At 46.4% G+C, this 18,025-nt stretch overlaps 1 protein-coding gene across 1 annotated transcript in view; it reads right to left on the bottom strand.

The window, feature by feature from the left end:
* The window catches only part of LOC146203301 (uncharacterized), a 114,924-nt gene extending 97,722 nt beyond the window's left edge, over positions 1-17,202 (bottom strand). The window contains exons 1-5 of the mRNA XM_084602996.1: positions 17,188-17,202; positions 15,344-15,833; positions 10,512-10,637; positions 6,084-6,283; positions 4,642-5,018 (exon numbers count right to left, since the gene is read on the bottom strand). Of these exons, the coding sequence (XP_084459122.1) occupies positions 4,642-5,018; positions 6,084-6,283; positions 10,512-10,637; positions 15,344-15,833; positions 17,188-17,202 (1,208 nt within the window). The remainder of the gene's footprint in view (positions 1-4,641; positions 5,019-6,083; positions 6,284-10,511; positions 10,638-15,343; positions 15,834-17,187) is intronic.
* Between the last annotated feature and the right edge of the window lie 823 nt (positions 17,203-18,025).

Raw genomic sequence — 18,025 nt, 5'->3', positions numbered from 1 at the left:
GTGTGTGTGTGTGTGTGTGTGTGTGTGTGTGTGTGTGTGTGTGTGTGTGTGTGTGTGTGTGTGTGTGTGTGTGTGTGTGTGTGTGTGTGTGTGTGTGTGTGTGTGTGTGTGTGTGTGTGTGTGTGTGTGTGTGTGTGTGTGTGTGTGTGTGTGTGTGTGTGTGTGTGTGTGTGTGTGTGTGTGTGTGTGTGTGTGTGTGTGTGTGTGTGTGTGTGTGTGTGTGTGTGTGTGTGTGTGTGTGTGTGTGTGTGTGTGTGTGTGTGTGTGTGTGTGTGTGTGTGTGTGTGTGTGTGTGTGTGTGTGTGCGTGCGTGCGTGCGTGCGTGCGTGCGTGCGTGCGTGTGAGAGAGAGAGAGAGTGTGTGTGCGTGCGTGTGTATGTGCGTGTGTGTTCGAATCTCGTGTTCCGACTATTTATATGTTCCGGTCCTTAACGTCTATGGCTCTATCTACATACCTGTCGTGACACCATGCTGTGCGTTGAATTCAAGAGTTTTTCTAAGAATTGAAAATAGAGAGACGTCTGATTTCCTAGAATTCGGAGGGCATTCAGGGCACAAGAGAAAGTTGTAGCCAATTTTGGTAGTCATCTGAAGAAGAACAAATTCTCGATGTATTAAGGTAGGCTTTCAGAGAAACAAAACAGCTTTTTTTGAACAAGGGTATGGGGAAATCACGGGTAGAGTTCCATCAGGCACGCCACATTTTACCTTAACGAGTGTGCACCCCAGCTGATGAGCCATTGGTTTCCTGCCACTGCAGAGTCAAATTCTCGGTTAATTTCGGGGAGCGCAGGCACAGTCTTATTCAAAACATATTGGGCACGCATGATTTACCTTTGAGGCCCCCGGTCGGCCTGTCACGCTGCACCATAAGTTACAAATAAAGTAACCGAAGGAAAACTCCTGCCCTAACATATAGGGGATTTCAAGCTTGATGGTTTTAAGGGCTTGGCTGTGCGGCTTAAATTTAAATCGTGAACCCTGAAGATTTTTGAGTCTTTGCACGTGGCCCCCGAAGTTGACCTGAAGTGAAGAAGTCACCCGAAGAATGTATATGCTGAATGCTGAAGATCGCTCTCTCACTCTCTCTCTCTCTTGATGTAGGGGTTTATTAGCGCAAACAAAGACAAGGACAAGAAAGGCGAGACGTACTCTCTCTCTCTCTCTCTCTCTCTCTCTCTCTATATATATATATATATATATATATATATATATATATATATATATTGTTACGCCGCGTAGCGGTGCACTGAGAAGCAGCAGAAGAAGAAGCGGAGGAAGCGAGGCGCGTGCAGACTGTTCCGGGTTTTTCTGAGCTGTGTGCGTTCGTTCACCTGTATTAAATCCATTTAATCCGCTACATTTAATCCCGGAACAGTCTGCGCGCGCCTCGCCTCCTCCGCTTCTTCTTCTGGTTCTCAGTGCGCCGCTACGCGTCGTAACAATATATATATATATATATATATATATATATATATATATATATATATATATATATATATATATATATATATATATATATCGATCGATATACATGCGATCGTTGCGCTCCGCCGTTACTCTCTATCTCGCAAATTCCAAAGCCTATCCTCTTTGACGAGTACCTGCGCACGCATACGCAGCGCCCACAGAAAGATGAGGCGGGCACACACGCCTCCTCTCTTCGGCGCTGGTCTTCCTTCTGAAATTTGCATTACTGTCCGGTCGCGACGCTCTGCGCATCTCGATGTTTCCAACGCTCTCGCTCTCTATCCGTGGGCGAGCATTTAGTAATGTGACGCCCCCTCAGAGTTGCCGAGGTTGCCTCTGTTCGGGGACAGCTGTCTGATACAGAATACAAATTAAGTTTGGTGCACTTTGTATTCGCGAACGCGTGCATGCGTTTCTTTCAAATGGTTGTCTCATTGTATTCCAGATTCCTCGGGTCGCGTGGGCAGCTGGTCTTCCGACAAGGTTCAATCATCTTTCTCCGCTAGTGACAAACAGAAACCTTCTTGGAGTTTTAATCGTGCAAGTCCAAACATCGGCATGCGCAAATCTCGTCCACTGTAATAGAAACTTGCCATCCGGCAACACCGGGGTCAGATCGTTATAGGCGACGTTGCGCGTAGTGAGCACGGAGAGAAAGAGAATAGAATAGAAAGGCAGGGAGGTTACCTAGGCGATGCCCAGTATAGGCTAACTTACACGTGGGGAGCACGGAGCTTCTGCTCTAAATAAGGTCCTGTCGCCAAATGCCCACTCAAACCAGCAGTAGCTTGATCTTCAGCAGCACGAGGCAATCGCAACGCGTTAAGCGCTCGCGCAGACTAGGAGACGTGTCAATAATTTAGTAGCGCACGTACAGAGCAGCCGTGCTCGTATGATGGAGCATTCAATAAAACAACGGAGAAATAGCCGTACACTACGACCTTCGCCGGAGCAAAAACAAAAAGTAAGCTTGCATCTCCCCAAAGAACCATACATTGTTCTGACCGGCGATAACAAAAAGAGAAAAATGAAATTTCATGGGAAAAAAAAAAAAAGAAGAGAAAAGAAAAGTTTGTTCTTCGTTATTCATGCTCGAAGAATTGCCAATGAGTAATTTATGAGATCCGGTACAAGTGTCTAAGGTCAACCGGGCAAGTGTGCGATAGCCCTAGCCAATTAGCGGATGTTATCGGCAGGCGGCATGCCATGTGCCCCGCAGGCTGCCCGCTCAAGCGCTTCGGTTATGGCTGACGGAGTAAGTGTGAGGACTTTGTCACACAGGCCTCAGTACTTTCGCTGTTGAAGAGGACGGTTGGGCAACTGATGCACGCTTGACGAGTGGATAGCGCTGATGTATCCTTTCTGAACGAGTACAGCATGTGGTACAGAAGTGTTCCAATAAGATGATAGCAATACCGATAGCGCGTTTATATGTTGCTCCCATAGGTTGTCTTTCTTCGCTAGGAATTAACAGAGGAGCTGGCAGAATCCTAAAAATGCCGTTGTCATGTGACAAATAAAAACGCCACTCGCGCCTACCATTTGCCTATGAGGCTTGTGAAGTAGAGAACATCTTATAATGTTTAATAATGTCGCATCTATAAGCACCCTCTGCAAAAAAAAAAAAAAGAAAAGAGAAAAAAAGAAAGATGGTGGGCTTGTTAGAACATACGTGAAAGAAGCTATCCATCCTCTATGAACTCTACGCGATTGACAGCATAGCCGATTTTCTGCTACACTGTCCGGACATTTGCAATTTACAATAATCCGCATTACCTTTCCTTGTACAGCAAAAGATTAAACAATGCTATAGATATTTTTTTTTACATTCACTATGGTTTTCGCTACATTATATCAATGCAACAATTAATAAGTTGTCCGTCACGCATATGTGACTGCACAAAAAATATTTAGCGGTTGAATGTGATCGGCACGTGAACAGTATTTACGCATTCATGGAACTTGCATAACTACAAACTTTGATTGTACTTATCGAAATGTTCCGCCTTCCAAAAGAAAAACTCTCTTCTTGAAGATAGAGAATGGCTTGATTACATCGGCCTTGTGTTGTTTTCTTTCCTTGAAGTATTAAGAAGATTAGTCCGCCACCAAAATGCTTACCTTCTGACATGTTCAAGCGTGTTTAGATATGGACAACTCAACAGGAGTGAATCTGCATTAAAAGGCGAGCAGTGAACTTACCGCAGCAAGCCAAAATATGTGCATGAAACATCCTCGAAACGTAAATCTCGTGGCCCCGCGTGAGCTGTTACGAACGCTCGCGTCCCCACTGGTGTCCTGAATTTCGTGCATTTTTAAGGCTCCCTTGACGTTTTCCTCGTACGATGCGGTCTGATTGCTCAAAACGACGCAAAGTATTATAGCGGGTCCGTTCTATGTATAAGGGGCCATATATAAGCCTACAACTTAAATTATGAAACGAGATAATTAGACGCGTTTCAGTCGGGATGGAACGTAATTTTATTCACAGAGGTAGAGGCTCGTTGTGGTGACGCGTGCGAGCGAACCCCTGTCCTGGACCTGGTAGTGTGGTGTTCCACGGGTGTACTCCGGTGCAAGTGGTGACACTTCGAGAATTGTCCTTTCAGATGGCTGACACAAGTGCACGAGGCAAAACACGAACTTCTTTCCGACCGGCGCGGGGAACTTCGGGGCAGCTTCTGCAGTGAATTGAACAGCGAAGGAGGCTTGCAGGTCACGACAGGAAGATTGATGCAATGCGCAGGGGTGCGTGCACAACACGCGTCCTGTAGGAACGAGGCTTCACCTGTCTGCACAAATGCACTCCAGTCGAAAATGCCGCTTACGGCTGCTGCTTCAAGCTTAGAATTGCAGCTTTAAGCTATGTATGCTTTTTTTCTGTTTAACAGCTTCCAGAAGCCATCATCTGCTACTTTTAAAGCATTACTTCTGAAACGAGAATAGCTAGCGGGCATCGTGTCTCACAGTGAAACTCGCACTACACTTATTAACGCTAAGGACAGAAGGGGAGCAATAAAAGGTCTAAACTGTCATTGGCCAGAATCGCTAGCAGAGCTCGCATTAGCCAAATTCAGGGCCATGATGGTTGATCATTGAAAAGCTCACTGACGGCGTATTAGAAAGAAGACATCACGTACCTAATCGTTGTATTGAAGAGGCGATCACCACCATCCGCCACCACCGTAACCACCTCCGCCGTAGCCGCCACCTCCGTATCCGCCACCGCCGAACTTTCCGCCTCCAAATCCACCGCCGCCGAAGCCTCCGCCGCCGAAGCCTCCGCCGCCAAATCCACCTCCGCCGTAGCCTCCACCTCCAGAAGTCTTAATGATGATGATCTTGCCAATGCCTCCGCCGCCTCCAAAGCCACCCCCGCCGAAGCCGCCGCCTCCGTAGCCTCCACCGCCGTAGCCACCGCCACCGTAGCCGCCGCCGCCGTAGCCGCCGCCACCGAAACCGCCGCCACCAAGGCCACCACCACCGAATCCTCCAAGGGACCCGGCGGTTACAGTTGCCACAAGGCAACCGCACAGCACAGCGCTCAGCTGCGTCAACGGAAAAGGCAGAATCACAAGATTGTATGCTATAGTTTGACCAGCAACGACGTCATGGCGGCAATTACCAGTCATTGTTCTTTAGCTAGTCAGCCCGCCTAGCTGTCTTCCAGATGTCTCTAAGATTCTGTTTTTTGCTTTTGATGTTGGCGAAACCTTCCGAAGCGCCCATGTCATTTTGGAATGATCTCATGCTGCATGCCTAAAAAGCTACTTGACTGGCCAGGTTATATGTGAGGACAATGAATAATTTGGTTATCAAGATTCGCGTGCTATAATTAGACATATAGCTATTTTTGTGTTTATACTCTTCATTCCCTCAGTGGTTTCGTTCAATTTATATTTTTGTAAAATCTAGTTCCAATGTTTATAACTGCCGCAAACTCAATACAGTTCACGTGTCGCAACAAAACATAAATTCATACGAATATTCCTAATACCTTGGTTTCTCCTTTTTGTGTCCCTTCTTCACATGATGTTTCACTTTTCGCTTCTAAAGATAGATTAGCAGCGTAAAAAAAAAAAAAAAAAAAAAAAAAAAAAAGAAACTAAATGGAGCGAAATGCCTTTGTAGAGTTGATTATGTTAAGGCATGGCATAAAGTTGGGCCAGCTCAGAACGGTTGCAAAGCTCCATATTGAAATAAGCCGTACCTGATTGTCGATGGGAAAACGTTGCCATTTAAACATAACCGAACAAGTCAGCACAAAGCTGGGCATTGGCTGGAGCTTAAAGAAGGTTCAACGAGGTCCTTATTGAACCCACTTCTTTGCCCCTTATCCGTTAATATGTCCATGCCTGGCATTAAGTAAAAAACAACTGACACAATACTATTTTACAAGTAGTATCAAGCAGTGTCTCACTGAAACCGCATCTCCGTAGTCATTCATTCTAAAAATTCAAGATACACAGTACCGTCATGACTGTCGCCAAAAAATTCTCATCTGTAGCGCTCAACGCCTTGTTTCGCGCAATGCACAAGTCAAAGGGAGCCCGGCGAGCCTGCTCGCTTCGTGGGGCGGCGTGTTCACCGCAGGCCATGCTCGGCAAGCTTACCATAAGCCTCATCCTGTAGATCGCTTCCTCTGCAGGGACTGCAAGCTCTGACTTCTCCGGACCAGGCTCTTCGCTTATATAGCGAATGCGGCGGCGGAAGAGGAGGTCATCGTGCCAGGTCGATTGCAAAACGGCAGCCCTCGCCCAGCCACTAGCAGGGGGAAGGACGCGACTGCACAATGAGATTGCCAATTTACGGCCTGGCTATTAAAGAAAGTGAGTGGAGGATGCATAGAAAATGCAGAAAAATAACGAAACTGAGAGACTGACTGGACGGCGGCGGAGAGAGGAGAAATGCAAAGCCACGAGCGTGTTCTACTTGGCGTGGCCCAGGAAAGAGATTCTTGAAGCCATCGCTCTTGCACGCTTTAAAGCAAAGAGAAGAGCGCGCCGCGAGCACCTCGCCTCCGTCGCCCTCGCCGCGCTTCGGGCCGCTGTGGCGAGTGCCTTCGTGAACTTGGGCGCTGTTACTACACTGGACGTAGCCGCCTCTGAGCTAGCGTGCAATGCAATCAACAAAGCTCGAAACGACAAAGCATCGAGCAAGAACAAGAAGGGTCACGCAATGCCGCATACTTCCGGGTTGCTCAGAGCTTCGGACAACGTTGTAATGGTTGTAGCGGCGTGCCGACTTCCGATGATCACGCAGTGATCGTACGATAGCGGACAGCGCCTGTCGCCCAGGCGAGCAGCTGTCGTTTGTCGCGCCCGTCGTGTGGACTACTGCTGGCACTCTATCCAGCTTGGCATTACTTCTTTGATCAATCAACGCTAGCCGAGTGACGTGTGTGGGTAGCTGACGCGCACGTCGCTCTCCGGACACCGGGGCGTAGCTCGAGCCGCGCACGACGCCGATATTTGCGATACTTTTCGCCACGTTGTACAGCTGATAGAAGCTGCCTTGGGCCGTTTAAAACTAGTGCCCGGAACGCTGTCCAGCGTACACGCCTGCTCAGTCCCTGGCCAGAATGACATCCATCATCTTGTGTCGAGATCTGTCACCGCCGGATGCTAGCGCTGCCGTAAAATGGGGGTGTGTATGTATGTGTGTATGCGTGCTTGCTTGCTTGCTTGCGTGCGTGCGGCGATACACAGGTAGCTGGTACTCATTGCATAATGGGTCGAGAGCAGGGTGGCCGCGCTTAGAACAAGAAAGAAAAGAAGGCGAGCGCTTCTACTGAGTCATCAATAATGGCTCTCGCCTTTTTCCTGCCTAAGTAGTGCTCGCCTAGCGTATAACTTGGTCAGCGACCTGCTAACGTCAGATTAAACGCATCGTTTCTTGAGTTCACCGATAAGGCGTTGCTCTGCTTTTGTCTTTCGTGTAGGGTTGCCGGGGGCGGTACGCGTTGACGCCCTTACATAATTTGGTATGTAAATGTGTTACAACAGTAAATACCGGCATGTGTATTATTGCAGTGGGGCCTACGTAAGTATTAGTCACCCAAGCATGCAGGCTACAATAGGTCCCATCGGATAGGTGGGAGGCCATTCGGTGACGGCTGCCTAAAAGCACCTTTAATTTTGCGTAAATATATTTCGCTTTTATTTATTTTTTTTTAGCCTAAGGCATCATTTACGTAGATTCCAAAGATTGAACATAAAGCTGCATTGCGCACCGATAATATGGAACATCAAACCGTGCCTACTTTCGACGCGTCAATACCAGGTCTTTCCCCAGAGTGCTGTTTCTATGCTGGAGGGCTAAAATAGGTGGAGTTCTGTACAAAAGTATAAAAGACGCGGGTGTTTGCAAAAGGAGGGTGCCTAGGGAAATCATTCGCCACCGCTTCAACGCGGCTATCAGTGCAACGCCTTCTTCTGCAGACGGAGCTTCAGGGACTTGGCCTCCACCCGATCCCCTCGCTGCAAGCGTCTCTCGATGCCTCCGTTACGCATCTATTCAGTTTACTTGCCGCCCCATCTTGGCCGGAAAACATCTGCGCGTGACATATGAGAACTTTAGGGCACCCTTTTTCCTTTTTCAATATTTGTGCGAGCTCTCGCAAATATCAACTAGGGTTACAATATTTAAGGTATCCCGTGTAATCTGGACAATTGCTGGTGAGAGAGCATGCACGCATGCGGTGAAGTTAGGCGCCCAAACGCCGTTCATGCTGCAGCAGCGCCACTATCGTCGTAAAATCAGCTGGTCGGAGGGCCTCAGTTTCGATGCAACTCCCGCACACTCACTGCACAGCGTCGCCGAAAAGCTTCGGGACTTCAAGCGCCCCACACCAACACATTCCCTGCCATTGAATCATATGCAGAGGGAAATGGTGGCTATATGCGATCGCTCCGAGAGCGACCGCGTACATGGACGCCTGTCAACTTCAAGATTCTGAATGAGACAAATTTTCATTTTAAGGCAACTGCGTGATAATTACAAGATAATGCATCATATGCGCACGTTGATGGGAATGGTGTAGTTAAGCTTCCAAGACTATCAAAAACTTGCTTTTAAAGTTTTTCCTGCCCTAGAATAAAGTAGGTAAAACGGCTATTGAAATTAATGGGCTGCGCGCTTGAAAATAGTGGGAAACGCAGCTGCGGAATATTGTATACAAGGTAATTTTTGAACTTACGGTAGAAATGGTATAAGCTTCAGGTGAGTAGCAATTTTTTGCTTCTTAAGTTCTTTCCTCACTGACAAGGAGCAATTAAGGCAGCGGGTGGATTAATATACTACCACCGACGGTCATGAACTTTTTGCGAGCCTTTTGGTGAGATTGTGCTTATAGGAGCAATGTTTTATTCATTAATATCAGCGGCATTTCTTTTTTGGTATTCTAGATTTTTTTCACATCCGCTCTCCTTTGAAATATTTATCAGTTCCTGTAGACACAACAAATACAAGAAGGAAACAAATTCCTTAAATTAAGCGCAGCAATATATTACAGGTTTTAGAACCCATTTGTTGGTGCGTTCTAGTGGTAAAAACGTCGCTGGATTCCTTTGAATGGTATGGCTCTAGTAGGTTCAACAATTGCGAAGAACAGAGTTTTAGGCTCGTATTTGTATTGTTATTAATTCTTACAGAAAATGCTCACCAACTTTAAATAACGAAAGCAAAGTCTAGCTTTCTAAGATCACAGTGCCCAAAGCGAACTATTGGTGTGTCCGTTAGCATATATCAAAATCTTGGAGTACGGGCACTTAACACACTTTGCTTCCATCGAAGTGTAGCCGCCGGGATCAGGATGGAAACCCAAAACCTGCTCTCAGCAGCTGAGCGCCTCAACAACTGAACCATCGGGCAGAGCACACCTTGAGCAGAGGGCAAAAGGAAGGTGGAGAAGTAAAAACTGCGTAGACTGGAGCTAGTTTATCGATCTATACCTCCTGTTATTGGCATCTTGTTTGCTTATCTATGCCTGATACGTTTCTTATTCTTTTTGAAAACTGAAGTGATACTGGCACTAAATGTCAGCGAGATAAAGCGGTTCAATTCGGTCTGAACATTTGTGCTGCGTAAGGATCTCTATAAGGAATCGGACAGCCTGGGCTGGATAGCGTACAGCTTTTGCGGTGGCATCGCAGTGAAAAAGGGATTTTGCTCTCACTGATGATAATGTATACTACCGCCTAATGTCGAGCGAAGAGGTTGCAAAAGTACGTTGGTATGCATGGTATTATGAAAGCATGAAATGCAGCTCTGTGCATGACGGCCGCTTTCCAGACATAATTGCTTATTGCTGTAAGACAACGGTCTTTACCTCGGTTAACGACGCACGTCATCTCCGGAAACATTTCACTGTACCGCAATCAAGTTAATGTATGTTAATTATCAAACTTATTACACTATGTGCTTATTTCGCCTTCAAGTCGAGCAAAAACACCGCTGTCCTTTCTGAGACTCACTTTTGTTTTGCTTTCGTATACTTTATGTTTCTTGGAGGAACCACTTCTTATTTTGTATTCAAATAACTAAACCCATTTCTCAGTATGATTTGTCCCTCGTAATTAGTATCGCCATGATAACTATTTTACCACGTAAGTCGGGAGCCGTGGGAAAAACAAAAAGCCGCCTGCTGCCGGACTGTTTCACGATGCAGTAATCCGGGTCATTAAGCAATGAGAGCCAGGAGTCAAACCCGTGCGATGAGCCGCGTAACCGGCGCCTGTACGGCTCGCCTTTGTTGCGCAATGCACAATGACCAAACGCTTGAGGCGAATTCACCCATTACTCCGGTATGTTAACTCTCATAGGGCCGCGACAGATAACACGAGTTCTGCACATACAGCACGTCCCACGCACAGCGAAGGCATATGCAGAAGCTGGCAGATTTGTGGCTTATAGTATTCCCCGCGAGTACAATTAAACCACAGGCAACTGCACCGCGGCGACGGCACGCATCGCAACGTATCTCAAGTAGTGCTCTGCGTGCGCAATTCGCGAGTGGAACGTTCCGATTTCAACGTACTTACCGCGCTCTGTCGCAGTCAATGTCGTACTTCCCACGGCATACAACCAACCGCCGAGCTCTTCCTGCGAGCTCTCGTGGTCCACAGTGACTGTGGCGTTGCTCCAGAGCTTGCGCTTCAAGCCTTGACCTGCTCAGAGGGCCAACACTTTCGCACACAGACTCATCGTGACAGAAGTAAGGCTTTATGATACGTTGTACCTCTATGCGTGTATTGTCTTAGGAATAAAATACAGACATGAAAGCCCATACAGTGGAGTTGAGTACGAAGAATGTACGAGGCAGTTTATTCGGCTAGCTCCTGCCGCGATTTTGATTTGGCTCCTCTTGAAAGTCAGCTCGACTTTGTCTCAGCAAGAAATGTCATTTTTCTGAATAGGTTCTGTAAGCTTATCTACATCATTAGGTGTTTGGTGGCTGTACTGTGTGCTGCTTTTTACTAAGCACCAACCATATATTTAATGGACAGTTACTGACACTTAGAAAACCTCGTACAAAGCCATTATCATATGACGGCGCACTCACTCACGAGTTCCCTCCTAACCACTCACACTCACGAGTGTGAGTGGCCGCGAAGGTGTCACTCATCATGGCGCCGACCAATGGCATTTGGTATTGTCTTCTTCGCCTTCTTGTGTTTGTCTTGTATGATACCCATTTCGATAGACTTCCTACTGTCACGTGAATGCTGATATCATCAAACCGATGCTCGAGCTGAGAGTAATTGAATAGTTATCTTTTCGCACTGCTTCCAGAGACGTTATGCGCAACTTGCAGTTATGCTCTCCGGATATACGCATGGAGAAACGCGCATCAGTATGGTTTTCATTTCAGCTGCTTGTTTTGGTGTGTCTGTTTTCTACGAAATTATGTATATACATTCTGCTACGTTCCTTTAAATCTTAATTATGAGCACCCAGAACGTGCGAAGCTACCACATCTCCACTAAGTTTATTTCCATATATTCTTTTTTGTCAAACCATTCATCTGTCTATCCGTTACTGCAATCCCATACGCATGCATGCATGTGCAGTATAACTATTTCTGCAGATAAAGTGGCACACAGACTTTCAAAGTATCGTTTGTATCATGGTTTATTCTCACACATATCATAATATTCACAAAGTTGGCAACGTTCTATGAGAAAACCAGTTTTACAATACTGGCTCTCCTATCAACACACTTTTAGGTTTATTTACAATAAAACAACCTGCTCAAAAAGCCTGAACAGCTGTATGGAAAGGCTAATTGACAAGAAAGATTCTAGTTACTTAAATGATGCAAGAAAGTTCGGTGCAAATAACAGAGCTTAAGAGTTCCCAATATCTATTTGCCTTTTTGTAAAAGTTGTCAAGACCAAAGCACAGCTGCTGATTCCTCGGCTACTTCACATGCACCAAATTAGGAAAGTAGTGTAGGTAGAATGTCAAGTAAAATACAGGCATGAACTCTACTTCCCGATGACCTCTACTTATCCTTTGCGGCATACACGCACACGCACGCACATTATTGAACGCTTTTCAGCACACTGAGGGAACACACAATCTGTAATATGAATGATGACGTCAGGCTCACACGGCCAAGAAAAGCTTTCTGTTCAAAGCACTGCACGACTATGCTTTCAGTATATACATTGTTACATTGTTAATACGCTAAGAAACTTAAACATCCTGAGTTGGTAGAAAAGCAGCATTTGTAAGTTTTTATTTCACTTCAAAAACAGCCACCCAATTCTATCAAAGCCGTCTGACGCCAGCAGGACACCAGCAAGTACGAATAAAGCACCGACAATTGCTACAGGCCAACTGTATGCGGCGCAAGCAAGACAGTCTGTCTCTTGGCGACGAGATCCCTGACTGCTCCAAGAGTCTAACTGGCAACGGAATAGCGACTAGCAATGATTTCTGATAAAGCAGCCTGCATGATACTTGAACTCTATTGTTATTGCACTGTTGCGACGAAGCACTGCACTTTGTAGAATTCCAAATTGTAACTGGCACTCTGCCTGTAGTCTTCAATAGCCAGCAAAAGGCACGAGTGTGGCTGCGATTTCCTACAATGTGTTGGTACGCTAATCAGACCGCTGGTTTCTTACGCATCTAGCTGAGGTCAGTTCTTGAACTTAATGTCCCTTTGTGGCTCTTTCTTATATTCAAGGACCCCCACAACAGAATTAATGAAATTTGTCAGAGAGATCGTGCACTTAATCACTTTACTCTGTTTATAAAATAGTCATGAATTAAATTAAATTAATTGAAATGAAAAAATGACAGCACGATTATTTTCAGGGAAGCTATTATGATTCTTCAGAGCTAAAAATTTTGGCAATTGTAGTGCCCATCTTAATTGTTTTTGTTTTAATATTAATAGTCTTCTAGACAGCATTCGCCCGTTCGGAGTGCGATCTTGAACTTTGAAAGTACGCTCACTAGTTACTATCATATTATCTGAAATCAGAACCATCGTATCTGTAATAATGATCTCGAATTGAAAGAACAACAGTCACCATGAAGTGTCATGAAGGACCACCTGCAGAAAAGGCAGGCAGTGATATGAACCAAGCTATTCGCGAAACTAGTTTACCCTCACCGCCCTCAGTTTTTCGCTCCGCCTCTCGGATAATACACTGCTAGTTTGAAATCTGTGGTAGACACGTGTCACCTAGACAGTCAACAGACACCGCAAAGCCCCCGAAATATAAATCAAGGCGTATCACACCTCAAATAGTAGATTCAGATGTCATACATGCGAATAGACGAGGACGCAAGGCTTTCATAAAAATACGCTTAAGTCTAAATTTTTATTTTTACACTTCGATATTTCTTTTGAAATCTAAGGGAATTCCCAGTACTCTCATATTACTAAGTGTATCGTCTACAAAAGACCAGAAAGCTTTGAAAAAGCGAAGCAGGGTGCTTACGTGGAAATAATTCCGTACGCCTCTCGACGCAAGAACGCATATAACGTAATGTACAACCTCAATAACACTTGCGCACAGTGGGATAAAACTGAGAGTTGCGAAGTAAAGAGAGTGACACTTGGCAGTGTCTGCATTATTCGTAGTGCAGAGCCCGTGTGTGTATGAGGTACGAGACTGCATGGCTACGCCTGCACGGGAAGTTTCTTCACCAGAACGCATCAGTGGTGACAAGAGATCACCGTATTTCCTTAGCAGAGTACTGCTCGCACACACTACCGAGGCACGATACAAACTGAATTTAACATTCACTTCAGTGTGCCGCCAATAGGAAGCTTAATGTTTTCAGTACAAATTGAATGTTCATTTGAGCATCGTGTGAATTTTTCTTACTGAGTTCCTTCTAATTTTGTCTAGAATAAATTTTATCTTTACAGAACTACCGAACTGATAGTATCACTACTTCTATTGTTCGTAAAGAGACATGGCGAAGGTCATTCTAAGCTGCATTCCATTTTCCAATCCGAGGTCTAGACTAACAGGCAGTTTCTTCTTTATAGACCGCTTTAGAGCGATTTTCAGCCAGGTAAGAGACAAATACACTTCTACAAGGGAAATTATATGGTTAAGGACTAAGCTGTCGCCGGCAGTGCAACGCTGGCTACGTTCCCAGCAGAGCTTCATGATTTCTATGAGACGCACATATTCTTCCAGCTATCATTGTGTGGCCACTAGCCTAGTTTCTTCAGAACACGTCTCATTGCTCGGTTCTTGTTTCTGGTTCAGCTTGACTGACACGCTGGAAGAGGGGGCAGCCACGTCAGGCAGAACACATGACCCCTTTCGGCCGTGGGCGCAATTGCGATATCTCCCTCGGGTTGTCTTCCTGATCCTTCTGACAACCTGGCCTGGCAGTAGCATGCACCCTCTATCGTTGCTGCTTAAGCCTTTCTGGACACAATCGGAGAGCCTTTCTCCCCACGGATCAACAACTAGTCATTTTTTCCCCGCTCTTTTATACATCTCAGTGAGGCGACGTCAAAATTTAAGTCAGTTTTGTTACGTCGATTATTTATGTTTAGATTCCGTGGCGCGCACTTTTGTTTTAGATTACGAATCAACCAAAGCCTTATTTTAGCATTTAGTTAGCGTCATAACTAAGCGTTGAGAGACAAATAAAGGAGAAGCTGAGAAGTTCAATTCACTCACACCTGCTTTCAATTAGCACACTGCTGTCGATATCCTTTGTCGAACCGCCATATCATTATGCAGCATGAACCAATATGCCGACACTACCCGAAGAAGCCGTACATATCTCGCGCTTATTATTATTTTTGCTTGTTTCATTTACATCGGGAATATAAAAAGCAGCACAGAGGTTCAGAGCGAATTTCGTTATTTATCTTCTTAGGAGCGCTTTTTTAGCAAGGAAGCTTTAAAAAGGAAAGTTACTACACATATATGAAACCTGGAAGCCAAAATATTGCCCTTTCTTTCATGCACTGATACTGTGTTTTCTTTCATGCAGTCACACATACTTATGAGCAGTTTGATTAGGTCAGGAAGGTATGTACAAGGTGTATTCTCAAATAAAATCGGCAAAAAACTGACCTAGCTCCTTGCCAAGTCGCTGATACATGTAAGCCAGGAATTCCTTTCTCTCAACACCTTCCGGTGGTATGATACAGTATATCGAACCTGTTCATTTCATGCCAGCAAATTTCTCCCTACTTTCAGATAGGTACAACTTCATTCTCTTATTCTAGTTTTTTTTTTTTTTTTTTTTTAATCGGTAATGCATGCATGACATAACGCACGCGCCTCACTGTATGATATTTGGCCTTCTGCCAGCGATCACCACCAACCACCTGCCATTCCGCCACTGAGGCCATGTCCCCCTCCAAAACCTCCTAACCCACCACCAAGTCCTCCTCCTAGTCCCCCACCGAAGCCCCCGCCGTAACCTCCTCCTCCGCCACTTCCCTTAACAACCACAATCTTCGAGGCAACGCCGTGGCCTCCGAATCCACCACCTCCGAGGGATCCGCCGTAGCCACCAAAGCCACCGCCATGGCCGCCTCCAAATCCAGATCCGAATCCAGAGCCCAAGCTTCCTCCGCCGTAGCCAGAGAACCCTCCTCCGAAGCCGCCGCCGTATCCACCACCGCCTTGCGCGGGCTTTACTAGGTAAGTTGGTCCGACTGCGTATGCCCGGCCGCCGCCTCCACCTCCGCCGCCGCCGTAGCTCGCTCCAGATACTAAGCTGGATCCGAAACCTGAACCGAGGCCGGATCCAAAGCCTGATCCGAATCCTCCACCATATCCGCCGCCGCCAAACCCGCCGCCGCCAAACCCTCCGAGTCCGCCACTAATGGCACCTGGAACTGTGAAGCATAGTGCGGCCACTAGCTGAAAGCAGGAAAAAGAAAAGATGCGGAAAAAAGGTACATACGGTGTCACTGCTAGCATTCTGAATAAGTATACTCGCAGGCATTCCACTACGAGCACAAAGTTTGAAGCGGAATGGCCCAGATAAAATATTACATATTCTGGTTGTCAACTGTCACTCTTGCAAACTTTCTTGTGCATTTTTGAGCGCTATTTTGCAGTCCTTTGCCCCGAAGATACATCATAACGAGCCCTGTTGCGTGCATGGAAATTTATCAGTACTTGTTATGTGCGTTAAATTATTAAACCTACTTTTTTTTTTTCAAATAACGGTAGAAAGGTTAACACTTCTGTCCACATTTTAATATGCACGATGTTGAATTGAACTCAGCGAACTTGACTAACCTGGCTGCACATGCAACTTCGCTTGAATAGACTAGCAGCTCGCGTTTGGTAAAACAGTAGTCATATGAGCAACTTGAGGATCACGTTTATCAAAAACATGCCTTTCATTACAAGAGGATCTGCTTATGTGTTTTGCGCGATTGCTGGTTTTCGAGCACTAGTTTTCGACCATTGCATCTAACGAGAAAGACTAATGTTGTTAAGAAAGTTTCTCTGCAATTATGCACGCATTTCATTTTAAGAATAAGAGTGTGCTCGAGCGGTAGGACCGCATCCGCAACATGAGCGTACCGTAGCTTAGCACATGTTTGCCTTCATTATGATGTGCTGAACAAATTGTTCGTGTATGCGAAAAAAACAAAACAGAAAGAAACGTTGCTCGAGCTAACGGTGGGAGACACTCTGCTTACGGTGCCTCCTTTTCCTGCTTTAAGTACAGTATACACTGAAACAGTCCGTAAAGAATAAAGGAATGCGCTGGCCTTTTATCGTCGCGACTGTTATGGACGCGGAGAAAACACAACACATATAAATCCTGGTCTTGTGGCCATTAAAAAAATATTCAGCAAGCCTTAATTGTTCCGATCCTTTCTACATTCAATATTAATTTACGCAGTGACCAGACAGCAATAAGTTAACGACACGAACTGGTGCTCTTTATGTACACACTAGTTCCTAGCAAATGATCACCGATCTATGAAAACGTCTGCTATGTCGGAATTACATTTTCACCAATCCGTAGCTCTTCTCATTCACAGTTTTTTTTTCGCTTATAACAACGGACGAAAGGCGTCGCCTATAGCTGTCACATATCATGGTCACTTTAGTGCTCTGCACAGCGCTGAACCACTGCGAATGGTACGTTTAGCGCTGGCGCAGCCCCAAGCGTACCAATCAGGCAATTCGCGCAGGCCGCGCAGAAGGACAAAGCAACAGCCGCGCAGCCTTGCGCCATCCGTCTGACACTCACCAGAAGAAGAGTCATGGCTGTGCGGCGTGTTTTCACTATGGTCAGGTTCACTCCACAAGAGGCACTGTTCGCAGCCAACCTTGGCCTCGCTGCTTTTTATAAGCATGGCGCCAGTGGCTAGCCCATCCTTTCCAGCAGAGGCCTTTCCCTCCCCCGCCGCAGCAACAGTTGGCTACATGTGTGTGTGTGTGTGGGGGGGGGGGGGGGGTTCATTGTCAGCAAAGGGGAGCTGTAGCCCAAACAAGAAACGATGCGCAAGCGAGAAGCATCGCCACACATGGCGCCTTCTCACCCCGAGCCCGTGAACCGGTCAGCGGCCGGCAGCAGACACCACAGTCGGCCGACAGTACGTGGCCCCTAGGCTGCCCTTCCCCTAGGACGGAATAAATGGAAAAGCGTGCGGCCAGAAACAGCTCCCTCCCCCCTCCGACCCTCGTCCAGCGAATCATGGCCTAGATTTGGGAATGGCGCATACAACACGGCGAAAAGATGCACCGCTGCACAGTTCTTTGTTTCGTACCAGGATCTCGTCGTCCGCAGGGGAAGAAGAGCTGAATAATGCGGCGCCGCTGCCGGCGCGCATCACGTTCTATATTTAGCGAAGAAAACAAGAACAGAAACATAAATAGAGCACCACATCAAGGCAGAAGAAGCGGCCGGGGAAAGTGGGCGCCGTAATGGCGACCCGCGGCCAGCATCGCTTTCTCCCACGGCCGATAGGAGGGACACATGTTGTTGCGTCGTCGAAGGGATCTGCAAACAGCAAATCTTTTGACCCGCACCAAGTCCTGCACAGTTGGGAGGCTTGGGGACCGCCGCCTAGGAAGCTGAGCGCCGC

Source organism: Amblyomma maculatum, chromosome 1 (genome assembly GCF_055883805.1).
Source record: "Amblyomma maculatum isolate TAMU_Amacu chromosome 1, ASM5588380v1, whole genome shotgun sequence".
NCBI classification, from domain to species: Eukaryota; Metazoa; Arthropoda; class Arachnida; order Ixodida; family Ixodidae; genus Amblyomma; species Amblyomma maculatum.
The sequence above is the reverse complement of the archived record's forward strand: the minus strand, read 5'-3'. Positions and strand labels throughout refer to the sequence as shown.